This window comes from Temnothorax longispinosus, chromosome 5 (assembly GCF_030848805.1).
Source record: "Temnothorax longispinosus isolate EJ_2023e chromosome 5, Tlon_JGU_v1, whole genome shotgun sequence".
Classification (NCBI taxonomy): Eukaryota; Metazoa; Arthropoda; class Insecta; order Hymenoptera; family Formicidae; genus Temnothorax; species Temnothorax longispinosus.
Window position 1 is genome coordinate 6,059,004 of NC_092362.1, and position 26,677 is coordinate 6,085,680.

Genomic DNA, 26,677 nt, shown 5'->3' on the forward strand with positions numbered 1-26,677 from the left:
AAAAGTTGACATAACAAACGACGGAAAATGAGTCTTTAAACCGTCTTTAAACAAAAAAATGCGAAATTAAATAAAGAAATAGCGAACTAATTTCCTACATCACTTTAGAAACATCATTTTGATATATCAAAGCATAATTAATTTATCATGCCTGCATTGCTATTGGATCGCGAGTGGATATGCGAGTGGATCGCCCGGGCCTTATTTGAGCAGTATTGCTTGACGGCCAAATTATAAAAAAAAGACAAGAACACAAAAAGGGCGCAAATCTCGCAGATTTCCGACGAGGAAGAAGTCAAGATCTCTTCGTCGCAGTACCGAAACGTATGTGAGCTAATTACCATGACTAAGAAAGAAAAGAAATATCAACGGTGGGTTACACGACACACACACGCACACGCACACGTCACACGCACACGTCACACGTCACACGCACACGTTTGTCTCGATGCTTCAATCATAGATACAAGCTTATTAGTTTCACGATAGCTCGCTTTCAAACACGAGTGTAGAGGCTGAAGACTTTCAACAGCTCTATGACTTATGATCTTCACTTTCTACTGGAATACAGGCTTAGAACAGCAAGCTTGGTAGTGTTAAAGAATATTTTGTAGTCAACTTGAAGTAACTCACTTTGTCTAGATAAAAATTCTTGTTTTTATTTTTCATACAATGGGTCTGTTTTCTAAGAAACGTCCTTGACTAATATCGCAAGGATGAGGCTGTGAGCTCTCTTTCTCTCCCTCCGTTATCGATTATCTCGTTTCACTCTCTCTTTTTCAATTCCCCACTACTCGCGGCTTTTCGTATCTCCCTCTCTCGTGTCCATCTCCGTTCGTCCGTCGACTATTGTCCGCAGCAAGTTGAAAACGCCTTCCCTGACTCACTCATCAACGGCACGACCATGCGATACTACTTGATTTCTCGCGCCCGGTTGGCGGCCGCCGTCTTTATCGCCCTCGTCTCTCATGGTGTTCTGGTAAGCGTGAATCTTAAAACTGGTACTTTTCGTGAGATAAATTAATATATCCGTCTTTTCATCAAATATCTCCAATATTCGTAAATTGATTTAAACATCAAACTCTTGATCTCACGAATCTCCCAATATTTTGTATCTACTTTTAAAGAAAATATTTGTTTTTTATTTTTAGTGTGTGAGTCTTAATAATATTCTTTATAATCTTTTACTGTTTTTCACTTCAGCACTTTTGGCGTTGCACTAATTTAATCTAACTCCGTAATTTTTACTTGGCATTTTAAACAATTTAATCAAATAACGTGAATTAAAACAATATCTTGATATAGAAATATAATAAATTTAATTTTAATTTTAATTAATTAATTAAATTATTTAACTTTATTGGGAGATTTAACATACTGATTAAAAAAAGAAATAGATATAATTAGAGTAAAATTCAGAAATGTTTGAACCGTTCTCCCCGCTTTCGAAGATCGCGTATTCACATCTATAGAAGAGAAGTCTATCAATTCTTCTTGATCCGAGTTTTTTACAAGAGACGAGAAGAATTGAAAGACAAGTTTTTTTTTAAATTTAATATTTATAACGAAGAGTACATGATAATTTTATAAATCTGTTGAAGTCCAACGGGCAGTCGGCCGATGGTGAATCAGATAAGAACGTGGTCAACGTCGATGTTTATTATGAATCGTTATGCAGTGATAGCATGCGATGGATCGTAAATCAGCTTTTGCCGTCGTATCCGGAATTGAAGCGTCATGTTCACATCACGTTGGTACCCTACGGTAAGGCTACGGTAAGTAACTTCATAATTGATTTTATCGCCTCGGCCTGAGGCGACGATAATGAGATGACAGCGAGGCGATTGCATCTCGACAAGGATAATCACGTGAAGACATGTGGAAATATACTTTATCTGCTTTCAACATACATCTATTTTTAAACTATTCGATGTCATGATATATCTAATCGTCTTAATCTGTTAATTCACCAAAGAGCTCATATTTATTTTTGTTTACTGGCTTTTGTATCAAATATTTCTTTCACGTCGAGGTATCAGTGAGTCGGATCCAAGGATCCGCGTCGAGCCACACGACCTTGAAAACGCACAACAACTGCCCTCGTGCTGTGGTCCTCGGTCTCGTCCGCGTGGGCCACGAGGAAAATATTGTATAGTTTTTACGATTTATTAAATGCAAATTGATGGCGTGTATATGTCTCTCTGCACACAGCATACGCGCGATACCGAAACCGGTCCGTGGCAGTTCTTGTGTCAACACGGGCCCGCCGAGTGCCGTGGGAATAAGGCCCAGGCTTGCGCGATTCACTCCATACGGTCCTCCGAGGCGGCCGAGAATCAGCAGCCGCTGACGGTCAGTCTGGTCGGTTGTGCAATGTCCGCTGGAAACCCGGCGACCGCCGTCCCGCAGGTAGGCAGCTTCGCCTCCGTAATTTTCCCGGCCGCGATTAGCCGCGGCGAACGTGCTTTTACCCGAGTAACGTGTAATTAATCTCCGTAGGACTTGCACCGATGAGTAAGAGTTGACATTTAACTCGTAACGTCGACCTTTTGGCATACTTTCCCGTTGAATTCGCGCGATCGCGTGCCGCGACACGCCGAACAGTATAACAGTGTTTTGACGAAACGTCGACTCTCGTGGATGCATTTAATTAAATTTAAAAACCAATGCTGTGTTTGTGAAGTTTGAGATAAGAGATGTTTCATCATTGGATAAAATACTGAGAGATGTGAGAGAAATCAGAATTAATTATTATCTAACCGTCTAGCGATAAAATATATTTTGCCTCGTGACAAAACAAATCTAGCGGGCAGAATGGGCTAAGCGTTTCTTTTTATATATGATTTAATAATAATAATAAACAAATTGTTGCACCATATACTTTTGTGATTTACGTGACGTGATATGGAAACATAACGAGTCACGTATTGTTATACACCGATAAACATTAAATGCCGCATTACGCGTGTTATCGCGAGAATTAGTGATAACACGAGAATTATCATCTACAGAAGTACAGAAATCAGTTTAAGAAATGGAATTCACTTTCTCTCCACGTTTCACGTTTAATCGTTTAATCGTTTAATCGTTTAATCGTTTAATCGTTTGATTGCGCATAAAAGAAACAGCGTGAAAAATAATTTGAGCACATTCAAAACATTGAAATGTGTTTTTCAGGTATCCTTCGCGTTAAACACTTACATGTACTTGAACACTTTGAGAGATTATCTAACCTTGGGATTATTGTATGAAAATATATACGGTGCAAAAATTTCTCGCTGATAAATACGGTCATCTGTCGGGTTAAAATAATAAAAAACTTTAACATAAATCGTAGTAATGTAACGACTGAATTTTAGTGCGCTCGAGATGTCGGCCTGAGCGAAGAAACGCGAAAATTGATCGACGACTGCATCGCGAGTCCGCTGGCGGACGATTTGCTTGCGGCGAACGGCAACAAAACGGAGGCCCTCGAGCCTCCCTTGAAATTCGTACCGACAATAGTAATTAACAAGGTAAGCGTAGAACAGAATCTCGTTAATTCGTGCGCGACACACATGTCCAAGTCGGTTTAGCCAATGTCATTATAATTGCCTTTGCAGGTGTACTCGAAGGAAAATCAGGACGAAGCGATGAGAAGCTTCTCAGGACTGATCTGTCGGCATTTAACAGCAGAGGGGAAGCCGAGTGTCTGCAGCAGCGAAAATTAAAAGGAAGATCGAAGAGAAGAAATAAGCCGAGTCGCGCGTTGAAGGTGCGGGGATGAATAATCGCTCGGTCGAAATAAATGATATATATTTTGTTCGTCTATAATATAACATAATATACATGCATACGATTCGAACTATAATATACATAAGATAAATTGGAATGATACATTTTAAAGTGTAGCAATCTTTATTTTGAACTGTCACCGAGAGAAATTAGAAAGTTAGCATATCAATATGCTATAGCTATTAAAGCAAACATCCCTGAAAGTTGGACTAAAAATCAAAAAGCCGGAGAAGATTGGTTCAGTTTTATGAAACGTCACAGCATATTAAGTTTAAGAACACCTGAAGCAACAAGTTTAGCTAGAGCTACCAGCTTTAATCGCAATAATGTTGAATTGTTTTTTAATAATTTGACAAATTTTATGACACGTTTTGAAGTGCAATCGCATGATATATAGAACATGAATAAAACTGGAGTATTTACGGTACAAAAACCAAATAAAGTAGTGGCAAGACGTGGTAGAAAACAAGTTGGATATATAACTTCTGCTAAGAGAGGACAGCTTGTCACATTAGCTTGCACCGTATCGACTACTGGAGCTTACATCCCACCATTTTTTGTATTTCCCCGAGTTCATTTCAAAGATCATTTTATTCGCGACGGTCCTGTGGGTAGTTCTGAGGGAGCAAATCCATCTGGGTGGAGAGATGAATGAAGATCTATTTCGTTTATACTTGATTTAAGTTTACATTATATTTCGTAAAGCATGTGAGATGCAATCAAAGTAATCGTGTTCTACTTTTACTAGATAATCACGAATCTCACTTATCAATAAGTGCTATTGATTTTGCAAAGAAAAACGGTATTATAATGCTATCATTTCCACCACACTACTCTCATAAAATGCAGCCGCTGGACATTAGCGTTTATGGTCCACTAAGAAAATATATAAATACTGCGATAGACTCATGGATATTAATTAATCATTCAGACAGAACTATTAGTATTTTTTTTGACTCACCAACTCTTGATGCGCAACGAACGGAGTTATGCAGCATCATTTAGCTACGATGATACTGTAACATACAAACAAGATTCAAATTTAAAAAATGCTCAAAATAATTAACATTTTAAAAGATAATTTTTACGCGTCTCTAATTCGTCTTTTAATGATATTTAGCAATAATTAGTTATTTACCGAAAAAAATATTTACAAGAATAAAATCTTTAATTTATCTGTCTTTAATTATCGAAATAAAACAATTTTAACTTATCGAAATAAAACAATTCGAATAAAAGGAAACGAATCATTAATTTTATGTAGCTAAGAAATAATGATATTTACCCCAAGGTTGCTCCGTCGGTGCCCGATGTCTCTCTCGGACCTCCTCCTCCTCTCACCGCACAGGACACTCGCGAGAAACACTCGCGGATAATAAACTACAATCGCGCGCGGACTAATTTCAGTAAAAGTCTTTCTCGCGCGATACTGTACGGCACTCCCGTTTGAAAAAGTCCTTTAGTCCGATTACTTGAACGGCACTCCCGAAGCAAACGCGACGAACCGGCTGCGGTTCGTTTATTCAATTAAATCGGCGGACGAGGGTACGTTAGCTTCCCCGTCTTTAGATTTTTATCCAAGCAGAACAAGAGTTTTGCTTGGGTAAAATCCTCGTACTGGGTACTGGGCCTTCCCACCTCGCCAAGGTCGTACCCGTGGGGAAGGAAGTACTTTACTACGTAATATAAAAGCACGTATTACAAAATCAAGTTATCGATATATAAATATGGATAGACAGGCTACAAAGAATTTAGAATAAAATTGCGACATAATTAATAATTGTCTTCTTTTTCATTAAATAAATTAATAAAACAATAATTAGAATAATAATAAAAATCGCCCCGAGTCGTTCTACGTTCGATCACCGCGTTACTTTAATGACGACGAAATGTTCTAAGATGTCGGCAACTTGCCGCGACACTACGCAAATCGAGCGGACGATTGATAAAGACACGCAGACGCGCGCCGTTGATTAATCAAAGATACCCTATTGAAATTAAATACAGCACGCGCAGTACGGTATCGATCTCGTAAATCTCGTGAAAGCGAAACTGCGTTATTAATTTGCGCGACGAAGAATCGTGACTGCCGACCGCCAATTTACGCGACGCGAGATGCACGGGAATATGACGCATATTCGCGAAACGGGCGATGTATCACGGCGTTCCGTTACTCGAATCATTCGATACGACAGAGTATCACTCAGCCCTCATTTTCCCCGAGAGAATCGGAGATAAATCAACATCGGAGACGATTCCAAATGCTGCATTCGAATCTATAAATATAGCGAGACGAGCACCACGATTATCGCCGGCGAATATCACGGCGAAAGTCAATCGTTCGCAATTGCCGTACGTACCTTCGCCCGTCTCCGCCTCCGGTATCTCCGTCTCGAGCGAGCGATTCGCGCGATACGTTAATTTCGACAAACACTTAACACACTCGGAAATTATTGAACGCGTATACGGCACGTACTCGCGCCAGGCGATTACTCCCGCGGCCGGCGCGGCCCGCGAAACGAGGAGCAGGAGTGCCAATCGCGGAAACAATAAGCGCGTTCCGAATAACACACACACACAGCACCAATAGCACGCAGCACGGCGACGGGCGCGCGGAGCACAAACACTTCATACCTGTGTGAAATTCATCTGGAAAACGATAGCTGACTTCCGCAGCTTCGAGCCGCCCGCGAGCGGCGAGCCCAGGCGAGCCGAAAAAAACGTAAACAACCTCAGCTAGCAAGTGGCCAAACAGCAAGCGGCAATAATGCGATGGCTCGCGAGCGACGTTTTTTTTTCCCCAATTTCTCCGAAAAGACGTAAACAACCTCGGCGAGCAAGCGGCCATAAGCGGCAATAATGCGACACGGCTCGCGAGCGACGTTTTTTTTTTTCTTCAATTTCTCCGAAATAGGCTGAGTTTCAAAATTCATTGCCAGCGATGACAATCTATACTCTATACTATCTATAGTATACGTTAAGTGTACTATAGATTTCCAGCGCTAAAAAAGTCCATATAGGTAAATGGAAAGCGAAACGTATATGATTCGCGATTAATATAACCGTGTCGGTATGCCGCTCTTGCGCGATTGTAACGCGAAATTCATACGTCAGGAATTATTAACTGTTCAAAAATGAATTAATCCGTTTTAAATACATTAAAGCGTTATTTCGACTCACTGCATACGCGATGATCGCGCGGCACTTTGCACGACGCGCTCAACGACGGATTACATTCGCGCACGTATCATTTACAGAGATATAATCACGATCGCGCGCAACACGGCACTCCCAAAATCACGGATCATTTTCCGCCTAATTGACGCTCGCTTCACTACGTAACGACGGGAGAAGAAGATTCGCGAGACGCGCGCCGAAATTCACGACACTCTGCCGCGGCGACGCCACACTTGTTAACACAAACTACACAAAGGGCACGCACTCAATCGCGTTTTTCGGCCCGATTACCGTCTCCCGTTACAGCAATCTTACTACGATGCATTACTGTAATGAACGCACGAATAGATTCGCATACTTAGATATACGAGTCGGAATCGAGGCAGGTATCCGCAGGGTACCGTGCGCGAAAACATGGCGGTCGCCCACTTGCCGAAGCGGATCGATCACTTCGATCGATGGAGGCTGCGGTCCACTTGACGCTACAAAAATGCTTCCAAGTATTCCTCTTCTCTTTTCTTTCAATGAAGAAAGAAGGAGAAGAAGAACGCTCCAAAGCATTTGTGTAGCGTCAGATGGACCGCAGCCGGAATCTCGCGAAATACGAAATACGCGTCTCGAGAGGTCACGATGCGACGAACGTCGATCTCACGGCGCAGTTAACCGAATTAACCGAAATCATGCTAATCGCGGCCGTACTTCCTTGTTAAAACGTGTCACGATGCTGCATCGCTCGCAGCAGTCGCATCCTCTGGCCTCTGGCCTGCGTCCTGCGACTACAACCACCCGCGACCACAACCAACCACAACTCACAAGACCACAATCCCCCGCGACGCTTCCGGTTACCCTACTTGAAAATTTTGTGGCGTTACCAACTTCACGATATCACTGTAATTGAGGTGGTTTACGATCAAAAGCCAGTATTGGGATGCATATAAATTTTGCATTATTAATATTATTAATAAATGCGTATATATTGTTAATAAATGATCGACGCGCCAGATCCTTTTGCACCTCAGTTAATCCGATGACGCGTGTATTACTACTATTACTCTGTACTCTGTACTGTCCCAATCACCTGAAAGTAGGCAATTACATTTAATTTGGCGGAAATTCAAAGCGCGGCGCGATATGCTGTCTATGTAAGAGAGAGAGAGAGAGAGAGAGAGAGAGAGAGAGAGAGACATAATTACAGATAGAGTTATTGCAACGGAACAATAATATAAATTGCGTGAAATATTTGCATTCTATTGAATTATTATAAAAAAAATGGATTTAATTTCATTTTCTTGATTTATTAAAATTAAAAATTATCTTTCGATTAATTTTTGTTCTGCTATGAGTTTTGCGCTCCTATGATCAACAAAGTTGCAATTATCTGATGAGACGCGATATAAAATTAATCCAACATAAGCAGCATAAAAAAGTTATATAATACACGGACGAGACACATTTTGATATTTTAATTAAAAGTATTTTTTATGTCAACTTGCAGGATTAAGAAATATTTGTAAGAAATGTATTTTTTCTAGTCTCTTGATATTAATACGAACATTATACTATACTATTATAATAACATAAAGATACTAAAAACTATTATAATTAATTAAAAAATACTATATATTATAATATACACATATAAAGATTACATTAGTATAAGATTTGATGCTTTTTATACAATGCATTCAGCCGCAAAAAGATTTATATTTGACGTAGTCTTGATTTATATCACAGGATTTATTCCTGGCCGCAACGACAGGCATACCTACGGCATGACTTTCATGAAAGCCGTGGAAGTCGGTGGCAAAGAATGGCACAAAACGCAAGAGAATATGTGGGAACAGGACGCGATAAGGGCTCACGCTCTGACAGAGCGGACAGATCCGAAAAATCTTCCATCTCGAGCGAGGACAGATAATGTGGACTTTGAGATCGATGACGGTGATGGCAAAGACAGAAGGACCTACGGTACTTGCATATTACGTTGCTTGTTAATTTCTGTCATTTATAATTTAATCTAACAATGCATAGTGCGTTATTCCAAATAGAATTAATTAATATCGTTTACTTCTAAAATAATAACAAAAATAAAAGACCAAGTTGAAAGATATATATATATATATATATCTTTCGCTTCGAGCCTCAATAGAACTTGATTCTTTTAATCAATTATTATAATCAGGACATTTTTGTTGAGGCTCGAAGCGAAGCATCAAGTTCCAAGAACTATTGTGTAATTATTTTCGTTGCAGATTATAATGTCGATTCAGAAAAACCGCCGATCCCCGGTTATACAGGCCACATTCCAGGAGCGAGACTTGAAGTTGATCATTCCAAGGGGTACGGTGAATCCGCCCGGATAGGATTTCGAAGTGTTCAAAAGGAACGTAATGAGAGGCACGCCAAGGAGGATATGGGCTATTAAACGGCTATTGAACTTTCGTCCTATTTCATAAAAATGTATACAGATATAATGGTATATAATTTTCACACATTATTATTATTAATGAAATAATTACAAAGATACGTAGAAAATAAATATTAGTATCGCATTATTTGATGTACACTCGGTATTATAATTCTTTCCTGGGTCCAACGATTACCTTCCGCGCTGTGGCAGCCTACTCATTCTTTCCATTTCCAATTGCACGGTTTTCTTCCAGCATTCTATATCTAGCGTCGTTTGTCCATAAGATAAAGACATTAATCTAGCGAAAACCATTAATGCGTGTAGGTTGTCTGCATCTATATTCTTGTTTGCACTGCGCATCTTCACAAAATCGTCTTGGATAGTCTGAACATATAACAAAATAATATAAGATAATTAAATATATATAAAAAAAAACAAAGCCATTAAAGTAAATTGAATGAACATAGATATTAACGTCGAAAGAATCAAGCAAGTATGACATACTTTTGTGATTTCTTCATTAAAAACGAATTCTGCGTCCTTCAAGACTTCTATGTACTGACGCATATTCGCCAATCGATTCTCATCTTTCAAATACTGATGTGCAGCTTCAACTACCTGACTATATAAATTTTCCGAATCCGCATCGACATTTAAAATAATTTGAATGGGACACTATAAATAAACATTTCATTAGTTAATTTTCATAGAAAAAGAGTAATATACTTTATATGCTATAAATAAATACTTACAGGAACGAACGACTTCACATCGGAAAAGATTAGAATTGGGATGTCTGTTTCGTATTCCATTGTGTAATACTTAAAGTCGTACGTCAGTTTTTGAAACGTAAGTAGATCAGAAAGGGCTTTATAATTTTCCTTGCCAGTCCCAGTAAGTGTACCGGTGGTTAAGCCTGTCTCGTCTATTACAAGGTGCGTATTATTGCTTAATTGAAGAATACCACTCGTCAATCTATTGCATTCATAATCCTTCCTGAAAACAATGCGAATATATTCATCATACGTGATATACGTGCATACTGACAATGTGCACTCAACGAGACAAACTTACTTCGGAATTAAAGCCAGTTCGTTCAAATTTTCCAAAGTCATCTCCAAAAAGTGACTTTTCTTTACAAATAATTTTAGAAAGTTATAAAACTCTTTCGGGAAGATCTTGAGTTTACTCGCTGGAAAATTCGTTACGTTCAACGGAAATGTACCGAGACAAAAGTAATCTCTCCTCATATATCTAAAAACATTACAAAAGATGAAATATTACAGAAATAACACGCTCAGATGTATATTTCTATAAAGGTATTAAGAAAAAATTACATTGTAGAAAGCAGGTGACATATCAAGTAATCCGCAGCTAAGCTATCTCCAAATAGCAATTGACTTAATATTATGTGCAAATCACTCCTGATGAGCTGTGCTTTAGACATTATTTCCGGAGCATTTAAAATTTTTGGTTTTGTGAGCTCAATTATTTTTACTGCGTGTAACCGAGGTACTAGGGAAGCCGGTGGATTATGAGTATGTATTTCGGCTTCGTTCATCTCATCATCTGAGCCATGAATAGTACTTAATATTGGATCCAACGATATAAATCCTATTACATCAATAACCTGGTTCAGTTTTAAGATAGTCTCATCATAAACCTGAAAAGTATTAAGAAAAATATACATCATATATATTTTTTATTTAATGTATATATATATCTATTTTTTTATTTAATATAATTTACCTTTACTATGCAAGCTCTTCCCCCATCAATTGGAATTGGAAAATTCAATATGTGATCTTCTGATAACATATTTTGAACTTTTGTATTGCTCATGTCTACATCATTACTATCTGAGACTTTCTCTTTTTTTGTAACAGGTTCCGAGCAATCCATTTCCTCTGAGTCATTATTATCCAAACTCCTTTTACTGATACTATTGTTGTGTGTCGTTGCATCAGACGTCCGTGTATTCGTACTCTTTTCCTTTGCCCAGTCATTTAACCCAGGTATAGAAATCACAACGTAAGTTTGTCTCTCTGAGTTTTTATTCTTGTTGGAATACAACGATATTTCTTCGTGCGGCTGTACTCAAAATAAAAGTTAATAAACACTACTATAGACGAACATTCGATAGATATTATGTTTCTGTGATAATGTGTATATCTGAGAGCGAGCGTGGCGTAGCAGACAGCGCACTGGTCTGCTAAACCAAAGGTTCGAATTTCGAATCCAGTCCTGGTGGAACCAGATCCGACTCGGACTGTTGCGCCATTGAAATGAAATGATGATAATGGTTGCGTTCGGGAAGCGCGCTATTACATCATTTTATCTTTATCACTCATCATCAGGTGTAAAACAAGGATAGAATAAGCAAATAGCACTAATAGCGTCTTCCCGAACGCACCAAATGTGTATGCAGTATTTATACGTGAGAAAAACTGTTCTTATAGCATCCCACACCTGATCTGCATGTTACTTTAATCTAGACTCTGCTTCTTATCCGCTGCTCATGTGGTAGCAGGGACAACACATTTCTGACAAGCACTGAGAAACCCATTTTAGTTGAATCAACTAAATCTTTTGGTTAACCAAAAATTTGGTTAACATAACAAAAAATTTTCCAACCAAAAAATTTAGTTGATTCAACTAAAATGGATTTCTCAGTGGTTTCACAGAGTCACACAAAATGGCTTCTAACGTATACAAGAAAAATTAAAAACAGATAGATAATTTACCAGACATCGAGCCGCATCCATATACATCCCGGATCTAATGTTACTCTCCCCCGTGTCTGTGTTCTTCACCTCGTACTGCTTAAAATAATACTCAGGATTATACATATCCTGAATCATCCCTCGGAATCTGACCAACTCTTTATCTTTGATATCGTGTAATCGAGCATTGTTCAACAACGGTATTTCCATCAGTGCATCTGAACCTTCCAGAATTTGCTGACAGTCCGACTGATTTGCGACATAGTACTCCGGCGTCCAATTCTTTATCTCGATCGCTGGAATGAGAGAATCAACATAAAATATAGCAGAGAACAAAGGAATTTCCTTAACCTTGTGTAACATAGAGTTTACAAGATCTATTGCACCTTGTACACCTTTCGTTTCCCTTAATCTTCCAAAAAAGAAAATCTAAATATATATCTATTTTATTTATTGAAGTATCGAAAGTGCGACGAGATTACACGACCAAAATAAACCGACTGCAAAGCACACAATCTCGTGCATGTGCGGAACGCAGATATACCTACATGTCATTTTGAGAAAACTCGTGTTATCCCAACGTAATCACTAATCCTAATAAAGAAAAGCTGGTAGGCCTCCGTGCAAGATGACTTTCTCGATTGAGATCAGCAAAATTTGGCGGCAAAGTGTCAGCTGTCAGCACAAAGCAAAAAGTCGACTCCTCTCGCGATTCTCTCACTCGCGATCGTAGCTCCAGGTGGCGCTGAAGATGCGTACTTTTTTTTTTTTTTTTTTTTTAAGAGAACAGGTGTATATCTGTATCCTGATATGGCGGCTGCTCCGTTATTATGCGATCGCGGGTACGACGTGAGATAGGAGGACCGAGACGATGGCGTACGACTTGAAGAAAGAGGAGGACGTGAAGGAGTACCTGAAGAACCTTCACATAGAGTATCAGTTCGGTTGCTACAGCGAGAAAAAGCCGGAGGGTGAGTCAAGTTTAGAATCTAACCTCAACGGGTTCACAGATAACGTTTTTGCTTCGGAAACAGTGTGCCACTTGCTGGGCGACTATTATGAGGCGGTGAACGCGGACATGGCGAAGGCCGCGTCGTTGTACAAGACGACCTGCGATCAATACAACTATGCCAGGAGCTGTGCGAAATTCGGCGATTTCAAAGCGATCGGTGAGTTCAACGAGAGAAGCACGAGAGCCACGAAATGCCACGATTCACGAGGCGGCACGAGGTGCTCTAGCAGACGCTCGCAATGTTAGTTACGGCATCTGCGGTAGATGTCGAGAATGTCGTGGCGTCGGTCGTGGCGCAGACTTCGAAACGTGAAATGGATGCAGTTACGCAATAAGGAATCAAACGCTCCCCTAATACTTCACATAGACAGATTTTCTAAAAACACATATAATACATAAAATTGTATTTGAGGAGGATAGTTTGTTATATTTGAAATAATGCTGGCACAGCATTTTATTTCTAATTTGCGAAATTTACTTTAGCAGAAAAGTAAGATTTTAGAGTTCGTTCTGCATTGCAGAACTATTTTAATTATTCAAAGCGCAGTATTCCAATCTAATATTGAAGATCATCTTAAATTTAATTTTAAATATATTAAAATCCCATAAAAAAACCGATGAAATAACTGTATGGCTATTAAAATCATTTAATCTGAAGTGATATTAAGATTCCATTTAGCCAGTGAAGCGATATAGCTCAAGGGTCCCCAATCTGATCTCTGTAAAGTTTTATCTGACTCGCCAAAAAATTTCAGTATTAAATTATATATTTTTGTATTTTGATTCTGCAACTTGGTCGGACTTTTATAATATAAAAGAATTGTAAATAATAAATAATGTAAACATATTTTATTTTTATATAATTATTAAAAATAAAACTTACCCCTGGTCATTATAAAGATTTTAATGTGGCCCTTTTGACAAAAAAGATTGAGAGCCTCTACTGTAGCTTCTTGAGATCTTAAATATAAGATCGGGCTAGAATATCTAAGTCTAATTATTCTATTATATATTCTTCATAACGTTCTTTTTATTCACGCAGGTAAAGGCTGCAAGAAGGATTTACCGACGGCATACAAGTACATGTCGAAAAGCTGCGAGCTCAATGACGAGTCCGGATGTCTGCATGCCGGTGTCTTGGGAACGTCCAAGAACGACGTCGGAGAGAAGGATAGGGCCACTCAGGTCCAAGCGGGCGTCAGGTACCTGAAGAAGGCCTGCGACATGTACAACTCGGACAAGGCCTGTTTCTACCTATCGGGTATCTATCTGGGCGGCATAGAGGACGTTATCGAAAAGAACTACAAAGAAGCATATAAGTTGTCGTTGAAGAGCTGCGAGCACGGCAATCCATATGCCTGCGCAAACCTGTCGCAGATGCACGCGCGCGGAGAAGGCGCGCAGAAGAATCCCGAGCTCGCCGCAACTTTTAAGAAACGCGCTATAGATTTACACGAAGAACTGAAACGAGTGCAGCCAGAATTAAAGTTTCATCAAGGCGTAAATCCATAACGCTTGTTTACACGATATGCATTAAACTGCTTAAGAGATTAGTTTTTTTTCTTCGTATAATTCTGTGAAACAAAAGAATAGCTCGACTATGCATACGAGGAAGATAATATACATAAGTATCTATGTACAAAAATATATACGATTTGTCAATTACAACGGACTAATGAGTATAAAAGAAGTCGTAAAAAGAGAGAAACGAAACAGTGAGATCGCGAGGGCAGGATGAACGCGTCAGTAAATGATCGGTGAATCACTCATGTTTCTTCTTTCCATCAGAAAAAATACGTAAATTATATAAAGAGCAAACGTAATTCTTTTTAATAGAAATTGAAGAATCGGCAGGATTGGTGATTAATTGCACAACGAATCTTAATCGAATCAAGATGCACGTTAAATTACATTGAACGTTTATTCTTTCGTTCATTCACCGACGCATTGCATCCTGTCTTTCGCTTCGTCAGGGAAGGGACTCTCCCGCAGAGGAGGCTCATCCGTCGATGAAGATAGCGTCATTCAGGGCGCTCAGCTCGTGGAACTGTCGCTCGATGTCGAGCTCGTGGAAATCCGGCACGTCGTCCTCCGCGGGCACGCAGAATCCTGCAAAGAATAACGATGGTCACGGTGCTTCGCTCTCATTCTCGCTTTCTCTCAATCTCCCTCTTTCTTTCACGCGCTTCATCTCGCGCGCACGTTTTTATATACTTTCACGAAATTACATTTACGCGAGGGCTCCTTTGGAAATAGCACGGGTGCGTGGCACGTGGCAATCTGTTTTGTCATCTGTTTTGTCACGCGTACGCGACTTCACCCGTTCGCGCGTCCTCCGTACGCGGCGTACGCCGTACGGCCCTCCTTTCCCTCCCAAAAAAGTAAGGAATATTATTTTAAGACTCGGTATGGGGTAAAGGCATAAAGGAGCGGGCGGCGAACCTCCTCTGAGATCAGCTATAGACGGCCAGGCGCGAACACTGTCATCGGCGCGATGCGCGAGCCGCGACAGAAAAAGCCAGCACGCGCCCGCGAGATGCACGCACGCACGCATGTACAACCGATGGTTTATGATCTTTGCGGAATTGCACCCTACCTCTAGAAATATAATAGAACTCAAGAAAGAGAATCAAGGAAACAATAGCATCTCGCATCACGTCAAATATATTTGTGAAAGATGCTATATTTCTTCGAGAAATAGATATGATCCTCTTTTTCTAAGAAATTATATAATAGAAGATCAGAAAACACAGCTAAGAGAAGATTTCTCGGGATACATTCTTTCTTCAATTACCAAGATTAGATATTGATTTAAATAATTCCATTGGTCTATTTCGCAAATGTTATTTATGCAAAGAGAAACTGTCATACATCTCGTAAACTGAAAAACAAAGTCTTACTCGATTGCCAATAAAAGTTAAAGGTCACACCGTATCTTGCGCGCATATGTTAGAAACACTATAATGTGAGTAGTAATAAGTAGCAAGTTCTAGTGGTTCTTATCGCATCTCGGTCAGATTTTCCTACATTGAAAATGTCGACTGAAAAAATATAGATCATGCTGAATATGAAAGCCATACGTCGTCACGACGATAAGCGAGACCTTCAATCGATCCGAGAAGATGCTCGAAATGTAATTTGCAATTAATACCATGAGATCTTTTTAAAATATTCTACACAACTATTAATAGGAAATAGAATATTATACATACAAAATAAAATAATTAAAATTATTCTAATAAGTATTCACTTATTAAAATTTCCTTCAAATTCTGACGAGCTTCGTGACTTCATGGTACCAAAGACTTGAAATATATAACACTCTCTAACAGTTGAATTGATTGAATATATCCATTACCTGTATTCTCGTCCTGTGCGTTGGTGAGGTCGTTGATCAGAAGATGACGAACCGATTCGATCGGCACGTATTCCTGCTGATTGCCGTCAAAATTCAGGGAGATTCTATTCAGCTGGCACGTATTGTTCGGCGATGTGTTCTCTTCTTTGACATAAGTTTTAGACAATTTGTACGAATGATTCGTTTCCACGTCAAAAATGCACGCGTCATGGCTTCCTCGCTGAGGAATCGTCGAGTTTAACTTGTGTCCTATTGCTGTCACATTATTCGTTGATATCTTATCCGACGATAACAGACTGGACAACGTACTTGAATTTTCCGTATGATTTTTCAGGTGCTTTCTAAGACTCGATGGATCGGTGTAACGTTTGCCGCAGCCGATTACCTGGCAAGCGTATGGTTTCTAGAAAAAGTTACCATCAAAATTATTTTTTTATCGAAGATTATGAATCAAAGATACAAAGCTTATACCATAAAGCTTTATACTATAAATAAATAATACTATAAAGCTTATATTAATTTTTGTAGGATATTAATAAGCCGTAATACGTCCCATAACAATTTATATCGGTACAGCATATCGAATAAGATCATATTAAACCAAAAAGATTAGCTGCTAATAAGAAATATTGGAAAAGAAACTCAAATTGTCAATTACGTATTTATTAAATGTGTGAGAAATAAGAAAGACACCCTACTCTGTCATAGTGTGTTCTCTGATGTTTTGCTCGATCGCTGCTGTTGCTAAACGCCTTTGAACATCCATTGTGTTGACACGCATAAGGCCTTTCGCCCGTGTGCGATCTCTGATGTATCTTCAAGTTTTCTAATCGACTGAATGCCTTCTTACAGCCGGCAAACTGAAATAAACATCAACAGTAAGAAATTAATTTTGCTAGCGGACAATTTTGTAGAAAACGAAGCTTGATGAATATATAGAAAACAACGATATCGATATGACTTGTGCAGTTAGAACAAACAGAATCAGTCCGTAAAATTTTCAATTAAATTGCTTATGAGAATCTATTTGCTTAATGCAAAAACGCGATGTATTTGGGACTGACAAGAAAATTATAATAAAAATGATAAAACCAAAAACAAATTGACCAAAAAATCTCCACCGTTAAAGGAATTTCCTTTTTTTAGTATATTTACATACGACTCGATGAAGCGACCAATGAGATAATGAAAAGAGTTACTGAAGGACCATAAGGCGCGTTATTGGAGTCACGCTGGAGTTGGAAATCGCCGAGAAGGGACGAACGAGGACACTAACCGGACATTTGTTCGGCTTTTCTTGAGTGTGCACTCGCATGTGGATCAACAATTTGTATCTCGCGTTGAACGGCCGGGCGCGCGGACATCCTTGCCACAGGCAGGCGAACTCGTCCTCGCGGCCCGTCGTCGTCGCCGGCGTCGCGACGGAGAAGCTCTCTCCCGCCTCCTTGTCGTCTCGCTCCTTGTCCCGGTCCCGCTGAATCCGCCTGCCGTGGCCGTGCGCACTCGCCGAGGACGACTCCACGTGCCGCCTCTCGATGTGCCGCACCAGGCCCTCCTGTTCCGCGAACACACAGCCGCAGTCGATCCAGCGGCACTGATAAGCCGACGCGAGGCTATCGTCCACCGGTCTCGCGCAATCTGCAACGTGACGTACGCACGCGAAACGTAAACACGCGCAACTGGAACAGAAATTGCGTGCGTGCGCGGAGATTGCCACACATATCCCGCATATCCGGATATCGCGTGGCATATCTAACGGCGCTAAAAATGTTGGAAGCTCATTATAACTTTCTTTCGGATGCCGCAAATACTCGGAGCGTCCTGGACTCTTCGGTCCAATAAGTATTCTAAAAATGCTGAGAATTCTCGTTTTGATTTAGCCGAGCAGGCTCTTTTCGTCAATCTGATAGAACTCGCGGATAAATTCTGGCGAAATGAGAGCGTGAAAGATTCAGTTTCTCTAAAATAAACGAGGACAGTGGCGCTTACCGTAAGACTTGTCGTTCTTCTCGGTTTCAGCGACCTTCGACCCGGCGACACGTCGATCATTCCCGAGCAGCAGACCCTCGTTCCGCGGTAGTATCACCTGATTACCGAAACTGTCCATCGCACCGACAAGCTCACCAGCGAGATTGATCGTCGATGGCTGCTGCTGGGAGGAGACGAGATGCCCGACCGCGTAGTACGGCGGATTGAAGCTCTGGGACGGTTCCTGCTGATCGTCGCTCGCGAAACAGTTCGCGGACGATGAGTCCACGGTGCTCAGCAATGACGTCGGGTCGCCCCTAATCAGACTGAGGTCGAATTCGTCGGCGACTGGAGGGTTGTAGCTCTGAGCCGCCACGTCGTTCTGAATGCTCATCAGCAACGACACCACGTCCTCCTGGCAGTCCGGATAATCCTGATAATCACCCTGCGACTCCGCTCCAAATTCCGGATAGATCGTGTTGCAGAATGTGCGCGAGAAGGGGAAGGCCGAGCCCATTGAGGGTAACTTCCGGTCCGATTTGTCCTCGTCATGATCCGTCGTCGTCGTCGTCGTCGTCGCTGTCGCCGCGTTGCTCCAGATCGGCGTTGTTGCTTCGCTGGAGGTGCTACCACCCGGTGATCCACCACCGTTGGAGGGATACTGAAAGACCACGGGCACCTGGTCCCAGTCGAGATAATCTCGCGGGTCCGCGTCGGTTTCCAGCGGCGAGAAGAAGACGTTGTCCGCTTGCGAGGTCGTCCAGCACTGGGCGACGTCGACGTCCATGCCGGCCATCGTCATGGACATCAGATCGGGCAGGGAACCGTCGTCGACGAAGTCGTCTTGCTCCAGAACGGACACGGGCCGTCGCACGTCCTCCTCGCTCCTCTCGCCGTGGTAATCCTCGAGGTGCATCTCCTCCTCCTCCTCCGCCTCCTCTTCTTCCGTCGTCGTCGTCGTCCTCCTCGTCGATCCGAGCTCGTAGCCGCCGGCAGCCTGCCGTCAATCATACCGATATGTGCGTTAGTTGCAGCACGCCGATCGAAAGGTTGCGAAACTCACGGATTTTGTAACGCCGCGCGACGCGCGCGAGAATTGAGAAAGCGAGCCGCGAGACGCGCTTTTCAGCGCCTTATCCGTCACCGTGCACTTTGTGCCCGATCGCGTTATTATCACGTGGCTCTCCCTCGTCATCGCGTAAGACGCGAGATAACGCGGCAGAGCCTGCGGAAATATCAGCGGATAACAATGATGGAACGAATTCGCGACGATCGCCACCGACGATCGCGTCGTTGACGAATTTGTCGAACGGTTCCGCGCCGAGTGTGTCGATGTTCCCCCGTTATTCGGTTCACCCTCAGAATTACCCTAAAAATCTTCTCATGGACCTCGCCAAAGATTCATCCGACATCCGACTTACTTCCGCGAAGCGAATAGTCACGCGATTCTTTCCATGCGTCACGATCTAATTTGATAATCAATCATGCGCGCATTTATGTAATTCTCGATAGACCCATGTGACTTAATGGTGAAAAATAGATTGAAACGGAAAACGTACGTTCGGTTTATCAATGCGTCAGATAATAATTAATGTCATGCGCATTATATGGGATACCGAAAAATAAAAAAGTAAAACGAGATCGGAACCAGATCTGCTTCGGCTAAATCCATAAATGGGACTTTCAGTACTTACGTACAGCTTTTGTACGTTATATCGCGGCTCTAAAATCGCGATTGCGATCGTCTCTATAGTTGTGAGGAGCACCTCTCGCGATCACGACTGACAGAAGTGACGTGCTCGATTCGCTTTCGGACAGCCGCACAAGTTGAAATGACGTCTCACCTGCTTATCTCGATCGCGATCTCTAGAAAATTAACTCTCTCGAAGAGGACCACCCTTCAATCCAGTGTAATCACTAGAAGGAAATGAGGCGCGATCATGTAGGAGCACAATAACGAAATCTCTGACTTTTTTTTTTTCAGAAACGTGTCGAAGTCACCGCCGGATTTTTCGATTTAGCGGATAGCACGTCCCTTTGAACTTGAACTATCTTCGCGAGTACAGGGAGACGTCCAATTGTGCCTCACTTTCCTCCGGGAGCCGGAGATAGCGCGAAATTCGAGAATAACGTCAGAGAAACGGCTTACTTCGATATCAACGTATCAACATGTACACGATGATCGGCGGGCCGCTTATCGCGCCGGCCTTTTCCGCTCGAGAGCCTTCTCTCCCACCCTCTCTATCTGTCTTCCTTGCGTGGCACGCGCGCGATAACGATCGCGCGAGAAATGAGGACCGTATACAGCGAACGAACGAGGACAGCACCGGTTTCTTCTCGCGGAACCGATAAAGCGGGAAATCGGGGGGTCCGGCGCTTTCGCACCACCCGTTAACGCGTCTCGTCGAAGACTATCAGCTGCGAGACAATCCTCTCTTCTCCGTCGGAGGAATCTCTCAGAAAGTTGAGAGAGGAGATCAAGGGATCTCCCACCCTCCACCACCTCCTCCTCCTCTAATGAAGAGCGTGGCCCTTCGAGATCGAATGCTCCTCTTCTTGGAAAGCGGAGGGCGAGAAGGGAACATCGCGCCGCCCACTCGCGTGGCTGCATCGCGGCAGCCGAGAGCCCCCTCCTGATGCGCTTCTTCTTCGCGGTACACGGCCGCAACCCGCCGCTGCACTTGTCGCGGGGGTACGCGCGGTTTTCCCTTCGCGGGGACCCCCGGGGGTCGCGGGTTGCGACCGAACATCTGCCGAGGCGCGTAAATACGCGCGTTCGGCGACCTCACGTCGTCGGCGGTCCTTCCACGCGCGAACCATTCATGATTTCGCCCCCATGACGCCTAGGGCCCGCTTTAAAGGATTCTATAATTCGCGCCAGAGTTTAGGATTTCGCTCACGGTTTCATGTCTCGCGTAATACATTGGAAGAATTAGAATGCGCACATACATAAAAGATACATTGAGAAACGCATACATATCGCTTATTTGCTGCAATAACAACATAGCTTGAAAAACAAAGTTTTCCAGAAAATATAAATTTAAATGGCAATTCATTGTTGTAGATGAGCGATATGTATATGGTAGAAACGGAATTCTATTCTGAGAGACCCAATGGAAGAGACAGGTTGCAAAACATCTTTTTAGTATATCATGTGTATATGATGTGTTTATGATATACTAGGTTAAGAAAAAGACTGCGACTACGTAAAGTAAAATTATTTTTCACAACTTTTCTGATAACTATTATCATTTTTTAGCAACCTGTAATTCGAGTCGGAATTCGGGGTAGAATTGTCAGGTCTTTGACATAGGACCGCAAAGAATTAATTTTCGATCGTGGGTTGCTAGCGTCGAGTTGATACACGTGATTCATCGCGTCGAAAATTGTTTGAAAAAGTATCCAAGCGCGTAAGCGAGGGAGAAACGAAGGAGGACGCAACGAGCGAAAGGGAAAAGAAGGGAAAGAATGAAAGAGGGGGAGCGCGCTCGAGACGATCTTTCGTCGCTCGAGCCCCTAAGAATCGGGTGCGGGGGCAAAAAAATGTAAGACCAGCTGCCACACACGCGTCACTTATTAACAACATGCTTCCATAGGCGTGCCACATGAGGACAAGTCGTTCACTCCTCGCTCGTCTATCTTACCAGACCACCCTCGCTCGTTCTTCTCACCTCGTCGCGATCGTCTCGATTCTTCGCGATTCGCGCGAAGAGAATAATCGCGAAGACCGAAAACTGAGGTCGGCCGCGCCGTTTCTTTTTCACGTTCGAATCACGATTCACGATTCACCTGTCAGCCAACCCTATCCTTAAGAAAACATCCCCGAACCCGAAGTAACAATCGTTGCCTCAACGACACACAGGGCGGTGACCTCGCAGCAGTTAGCAGGTCGATGACATTCGAACTGAGTACGAAATCCTAAGGGAGAAATCCGGTTTTGATGTACATACAACCAAAATGGAATATTTTCGTTTCAAATTTTTCGTTAAATCTCACGCTCCTCTTCAGTGTGTTGCAATATGTCATTTTGTGTTTTTCTTTTTTTCCTATATGTATAATATGTGGACGGGATTCGGAGCTCCGTTTTCATCTCGGTGTTTCTCCCTTCCGCGGAAAATTATGAGCGCGCGTATGCGAGTATGCGTATGTACGCGTCCTGGTGCATCTCTCTGGGCAAGTTAGTACGTCATATTACGGGTAGATAAGTGATAGAGTGGCACATGTGGTCTGCCAGCCCTCTGTGCTTACATTACATGCACACTATAACCGCTCGCGGTCCTGGCTTTTTTGCTCGGGCACCTGTCAGCTTCGCTCGTACCATAGTCGCCGCATGTGCGTACGCGACCCCGAGAAAAAGAGAGACCGCCCTCAAAATAAATATACCGTAAAAAGGACACCGATCATGTTCTCATCCCTCCATACGGATGCAATAACAGCGAAACGAGTAGAAAAAGAAGAGAAAAATCATCCTGAGCGCGTTTAATCGCGCCCCGCATAAAAACAACCGTCCACCCGCGTCCCCGCACGCGTAATCTCCAAAAAGCGATCATATCAGGACCGATAAGAATGAATAAACATCAGAAAATACGCGTTAAGCTCACGTTTTAGCCGATATTGACGATCCGCGATACGTTAACGGCGCTTATTTTTCACCCAGATTGGATTCTCAAAGCTTGATGATTTAACAACGGGTACCGTGCGTGAAATTAACTCTCTTCATTTTTCTCTATAAAAAAGGAAAAAGGCAAAATGAAGAAAAAATTGTTCGGATTAAATCAATTCGATTTAGGTACTCGAGACACGCTCGGTCATTCACATACGCGGAGTATTGAAAATAGCGTGGGTCACGTACATACATACATACACAACGTGCCGACAAACCGTTTAGCATTCGGTCAAGCGACGTAAAAATAGAAAGACGCGCGCTCTGCATGTGACTTCGTATAATTAGGCACTGAAGAGAACGCGTTGTGTTCTATGCTTCTCCATACGCTACAAGCGCAGTCCATTAGAGAGTCTAACGACGGGCCACTCATTTTTTTCTCTTCTTTCTCTCGAAGACGGTAAAACGGGTATATAAAGTTCCCTCAAACGAGAATTGCGTAAGCTCTATATACGCATACACACATATGTCTAGAGAAGTTTTATATTGCCTGCGACGCAAATGCAGTTAATTAATGAGGTATTATCTTGCAAATGAGTTTATTAGTTCATTATTTCATTATTATATTATCAATTACGAATAAAAATAGAAAAATGTCTTTATTATCTTATTGTCTTATTGCTACTGTATTATATTATAATAACTTAATATTGACTGTAACCGCGGACGTCAAAGCTGTACGATCCATTCGGTCTCACAAATTGAGGTAATAACGTAGAATATGTGCTAGTATCAACTCTAGATTCATTTTCCACAATCGGAAAATGCTGCACGCGTCCACTGCTCCAAGCTATTGTTAAACAAATCCACGACGTACGTTTTTGATAGAAGTTAATGCAGTTCGGCACTTCCCCGGGAAATCCTTTGATAAGACAGCTCGGCTGCACTTCCACTATCCGCGATAAACGACTCAAGTTCGTTTTCACTAGAGCAATAACTGGACTGTCCTGTTATCGAGAAGAAACAATTAGCACAAGAGATCCTATGATTCATTTCTCTTTCTTCAAAGTTAGTACGTACATCTATTTCATTTTATAAACAAAAAGTGCATAAAAGAGTGCAGCTAAATTCACATATTTTTTTACAAACCTGGAAAAGAATGGCAAGATATTTTCCCGTTGGATCCCATTCCATAGAAACTATTTTCCCGCCCACCGTGATATAATCATCATTATCATCCGATGAAAAATTTACTTTCGTTAAATCGATTAGACGCATAGCTATCTTTACATCGTTATTGGTAGCCTTTTTAACGTCAAATATAGTATCTTGCAACGGCAACGAGAATATCGTAGCAGGATCTCCGGTGGTGGCGAAGAGCAGCGTTAAGTTGGGACCAAAGCATGCAGTTGCTACACGACCTTGGGGTACAGTCCACTTTTCTGTATGCCATGGCGTTGGAACGCCAGTATTCCAAACTCTAAAATTAAATATCCGCCGTTTTAACTACATATTTAATTGAGTTTTCTGTTACCTATTTATGTAAAAATATTACCTAAAAATATTTCTGCATGAAGCAGAAAATAATCGCAAGCCACAAGGCGACCAACATGTAAAGCATATGCCACCTCCACCGACGCGTTTCAGAGGAACCCCTTCTTCTTTAGAAACATTCCAGATCATTATATTTGAATCCGTTGGTGAGCAAGATGCCAACAAATCACCCTGGAAAAAAACTTAATATTATAACACTATCTGTGAGTGTAATTCCTATTATATTTAATGCATATTGACAGAAATAAAGTGACATATTACTTGTGGATGCCATACGACGTTTGTAACGGGTACATGATTTCTTTGCTTCAAAAGTATCGCGTGGCTGAGTAAATTACTAGCTGCTCCCAACTCTATTGTCCAAATTAATACTCCGGAATAGCAAGCAACCGCTAATTCGCGACCGGCGTGCGGTCTCCAACTCAAACAGCAAACTGACTTTTGCGCACTGTGCCTCAATACCGGTACCCCCAGTAGACCTTGCGAGAAAATACGAATTCTATCGTCCCTCATGGCCACAGCCAGGCGAGTGCAGTGCGGATGCCAGGACAGACACCTTACCTATAATAAATACTCAGAATACTTATAAACGTTTCGAACGTGCCTGTAGAGATTCCTGAATACTAAATGATCCTACCAGCGATGTATTCCAGTCCCGTGTAGCAACGATATCGGTAACAGATCCATTTCCCGACATCGGCAACACATCTCTGTGATATATTCCTCTGTCCATCAAATCCAATACTCGATTCAGCCTGAAATCGTCATATACTTTCCGTTATCGACACGCAGATGCATTAAATCCCGCGAAGAACACGATAAAGATACGGAAATGCCATACCTCGTCGCGATCCAGTGCACAACGTTCGTAATCTGTTCTGGATCTGTGGCTGCGGCAAAGCGGATCGCCTCGGACAACCCTCTCTCTCTCCATACATTGACGATCTTTTTGAAGACGCTGTCGTGAACGGGGAGGAACAGTTCCCCGGCGCTGATCGTGCGCGCGGTCTCGCGGGTCGCGAGGATCTCCTGCGTGACGGACACCTCGGGATAGTCACGCAGGTACTTGGCGAAGGGCTGCATCTCGTCCTGCAGGGCATCGTAGGCGCAGTAATGGATGACGCCCTCGATCAGGCCGATGATGGCCGCCTCGCCGAAGACGGGACCCTCGAAGTCGTGGAGCGATAAGATCCGGAGCATCCTTCCTCTGCCGTCAGCCGCTGTCGCGACCTAACCTGTACGTTCAACCTACGTGCAAAACAACGTTACGATTATTTACGATTAACTACGTTTCCCAATTAATTACATAAACGTATTGTTACGTAAATGAAGGGGTTTATTATCGCGAGCTTTAAACGTAACTTGAAATATTTCTTTAACTTAGCATGGCGCACATAACCTATCTTCGATCGCGCCGGCTCCGTTTAATTAACTCAGACGAGGACTCTATAACTCCAACATATCTCTGTTCGCGTGAAAAATTTCTTTCTTTCAGACACAAAGACCTTTCGCGAGCGAAAGTGCATTAACTGAATTAATTAACGTGAATTTATTTCGCTAAATCCGATATTGATTATTATCACTTCACAGGTAACGTTAGATTTTAATTTTAATGTCATGTTTGGCTTCAATAAATTACATATCATATTCGTATTGCGCGATTAAAGAAAAAGGGAAAGGTAAATTCAATATCGTTACACACAATTGGCGCTAAGCTGCACTCATCAGTTTTTATTTTATTTTTCTTGGAAACAATGCACAAGTTTGAACTGCGCGACGCAAAATTCGTTTAATTCAGTTATTTAAGTTATACTTTTTCGGACACGCGTGTAAAACGGCGGGTTTTGATATTCCCGATTAAACGATCTCGAGACGTGAAACCACGTGAGACTCGACGACGACGAGAATCTCTCATCGAGAAGTCGCGGGAATTGCTATCAGCTGCCGACACTGCCGTTAGCCGGAGAAAATGGCGTGCGGTTGTTTACACCGGTCGCCACGGCAACGGGGGGCGCATGCGCGCCGCGCGCGACGAGAGCGCCCGGAGAGCGGTTCAAATTCCTGAGGCCGCGCAAAGTCGCGGCGCAATTCAGTGCGA

General features: G+C 42.1%; 5 protein-coding genes and 1 long non-coding RNA gene across 9 annotated transcripts; 3 read left to right on the forward strand and 3 right to left on the reverse strand.

Moving 5' to 3' along the window:
• The first annotated feature begins 818 nt into the window (after positions 1 to 818).
• On the forward strand, positions 819 to 3,885 carry Gilt1 (Gamma-interferon-inducible lysosomal thiol reductase 1). The gene is made up of 5 exons (XM_071779140.1): positions 819 to 979; positions 1,602 to 1,775; positions 2,212 to 2,409; positions 3,360 to 3,515; positions 3,603 to 3,885. Exons 1-5 carry the CDS (start codon positions 905 to 907, stop codon positions 3,708 to 3,710), a joined length of 711 nt encoding a protein of 236 aa, XP_071635241.1. The 5' UTR covers positions 819 to 904; the 3' UTR covers positions 3,711 to 3,885.
• A 4,233-nt stretch (positions 3,886 to 8,118) lies between these two features.
• On the forward strand, positions 8,119 to 9,638 carry LOC139813766 (uncharacterized). Its single transcript, XR_011732233.1, has 2 exons — positions 8,119 to 8,919; positions 9,204 to 9,638. It is a non-coding gene; the product is annotated as an uncharacterized lncRNA (long non-coding RNA).
• LOC139813763 (mini-chromosome maintenance complex-binding protein) lies at positions 9,415 to 12,898 on the reverse strand. The gene is made up of 8 exons (XM_071779461.1): positions 12,633 to 12,898; positions 12,106 to 12,380; positions 11,111 to 11,452; positions 10,699 to 11,024; positions 10,436 to 10,615; positions 10,114 to 10,357; positions 9,866 to 10,036; positions 9,415 to 9,745 (listed from the first exon to the last, which is right to left on the reverse strand). Exons 1-8 carry the CDS (start codon positions 12,637 to 12,639, stop codon positions 9,551 to 9,553), a joined length of 1,740 nt encoding a protein of 579 aa, XP_071635562.1. The 5' UTR covers positions 12,640 to 12,898; the 3' UTR covers positions 9,415 to 9,550.
• A 14-nt stretch (positions 12,899 to 12,912) lies between these two features.
• On the forward strand, positions 12,913 to 16,431 carry Coa7 (Cytochrome c oxidase assembly factor 7). Its single transcript, XM_071779463.1, has 3 exons — positions 12,913 to 13,055; positions 13,119 to 13,253; positions 14,139 to 16,431. Exons 1-3 carry the CDS (start codon positions 12,956 to 12,958, stop codon positions 14,606 to 14,608), a joined length of 705 nt encoding a protein of 234 aa, XP_071635564.1. The 5' UTR covers positions 12,913 to 12,955; the 3' UTR covers positions 14,609 to 16,431.
• Positions 13,931 to 24,031, reverse strand: LOC139813762 (uncharacterized). 4 transcript variants are annotated; one of them, XM_071779459.1, is made up of 6 exons: positions 23,903 to 24,031; positions 18,444 to 19,419; positions 17,662 to 18,092; positions 17,153 to 17,314; positions 16,455 to 16,857; positions 13,931 to 15,205 (listed from the first exon to the last, which is right to left on the reverse strand). In XM_071779459.1, the coding sequence occupies exons 2-6, from the start codon at positions 19,336 to 19,338 to the stop codon at positions 15,096 to 15,098; spliced, it is 2,001 nt and encodes a 666-aa protein (XP_071635560.1). In that variant the 5' UTR covers positions 19,339 to 19,419; positions 23,903 to 24,031; the 3' UTR covers positions 13,931 to 15,095. The 4 variants fall into 4 exon arrangements, with proteins under 4 accessions (XP_071635560.1, XP_071635559.1, XP_071635557.1 ...); XM_071779458.1 differs by lacking the exon at positions 23,903 to 24,031 and adding an exon at positions 20,572 to 20,724; XM_071779456.1 differs by lacking the exon at positions 23,903 to 24,031 and adding an exon at positions 20,267 to 20,723.
• LOC139813764 (aladin) lies at positions 23,608 to 26,564 on the reverse strand. Its single transcript, XM_071779462.1, has 7 exons — positions 26,282 to 26,564; positions 25,421 to 25,827; positions 25,217 to 25,334; positions 24,841 to 25,140; positions 24,581 to 24,750; positions 24,175 to 24,505; positions 23,608 to 24,032 (listed from the first exon to the last, which is right to left on the reverse strand). The coding sequence occupies exons 2-7, from the start codon at positions 25,777 to 25,779 to the stop codon at positions 23,730 to 23,732; spliced, it is 1,581 nt and encodes a 526-aa protein (XP_071635563.1). The 5' UTR covers positions 25,780 to 25,827; positions 26,282 to 26,564; the 3' UTR covers positions 23,608 to 23,729.
• Positions 26,565 to 26,677: the final 113 nt, after the last annotated feature.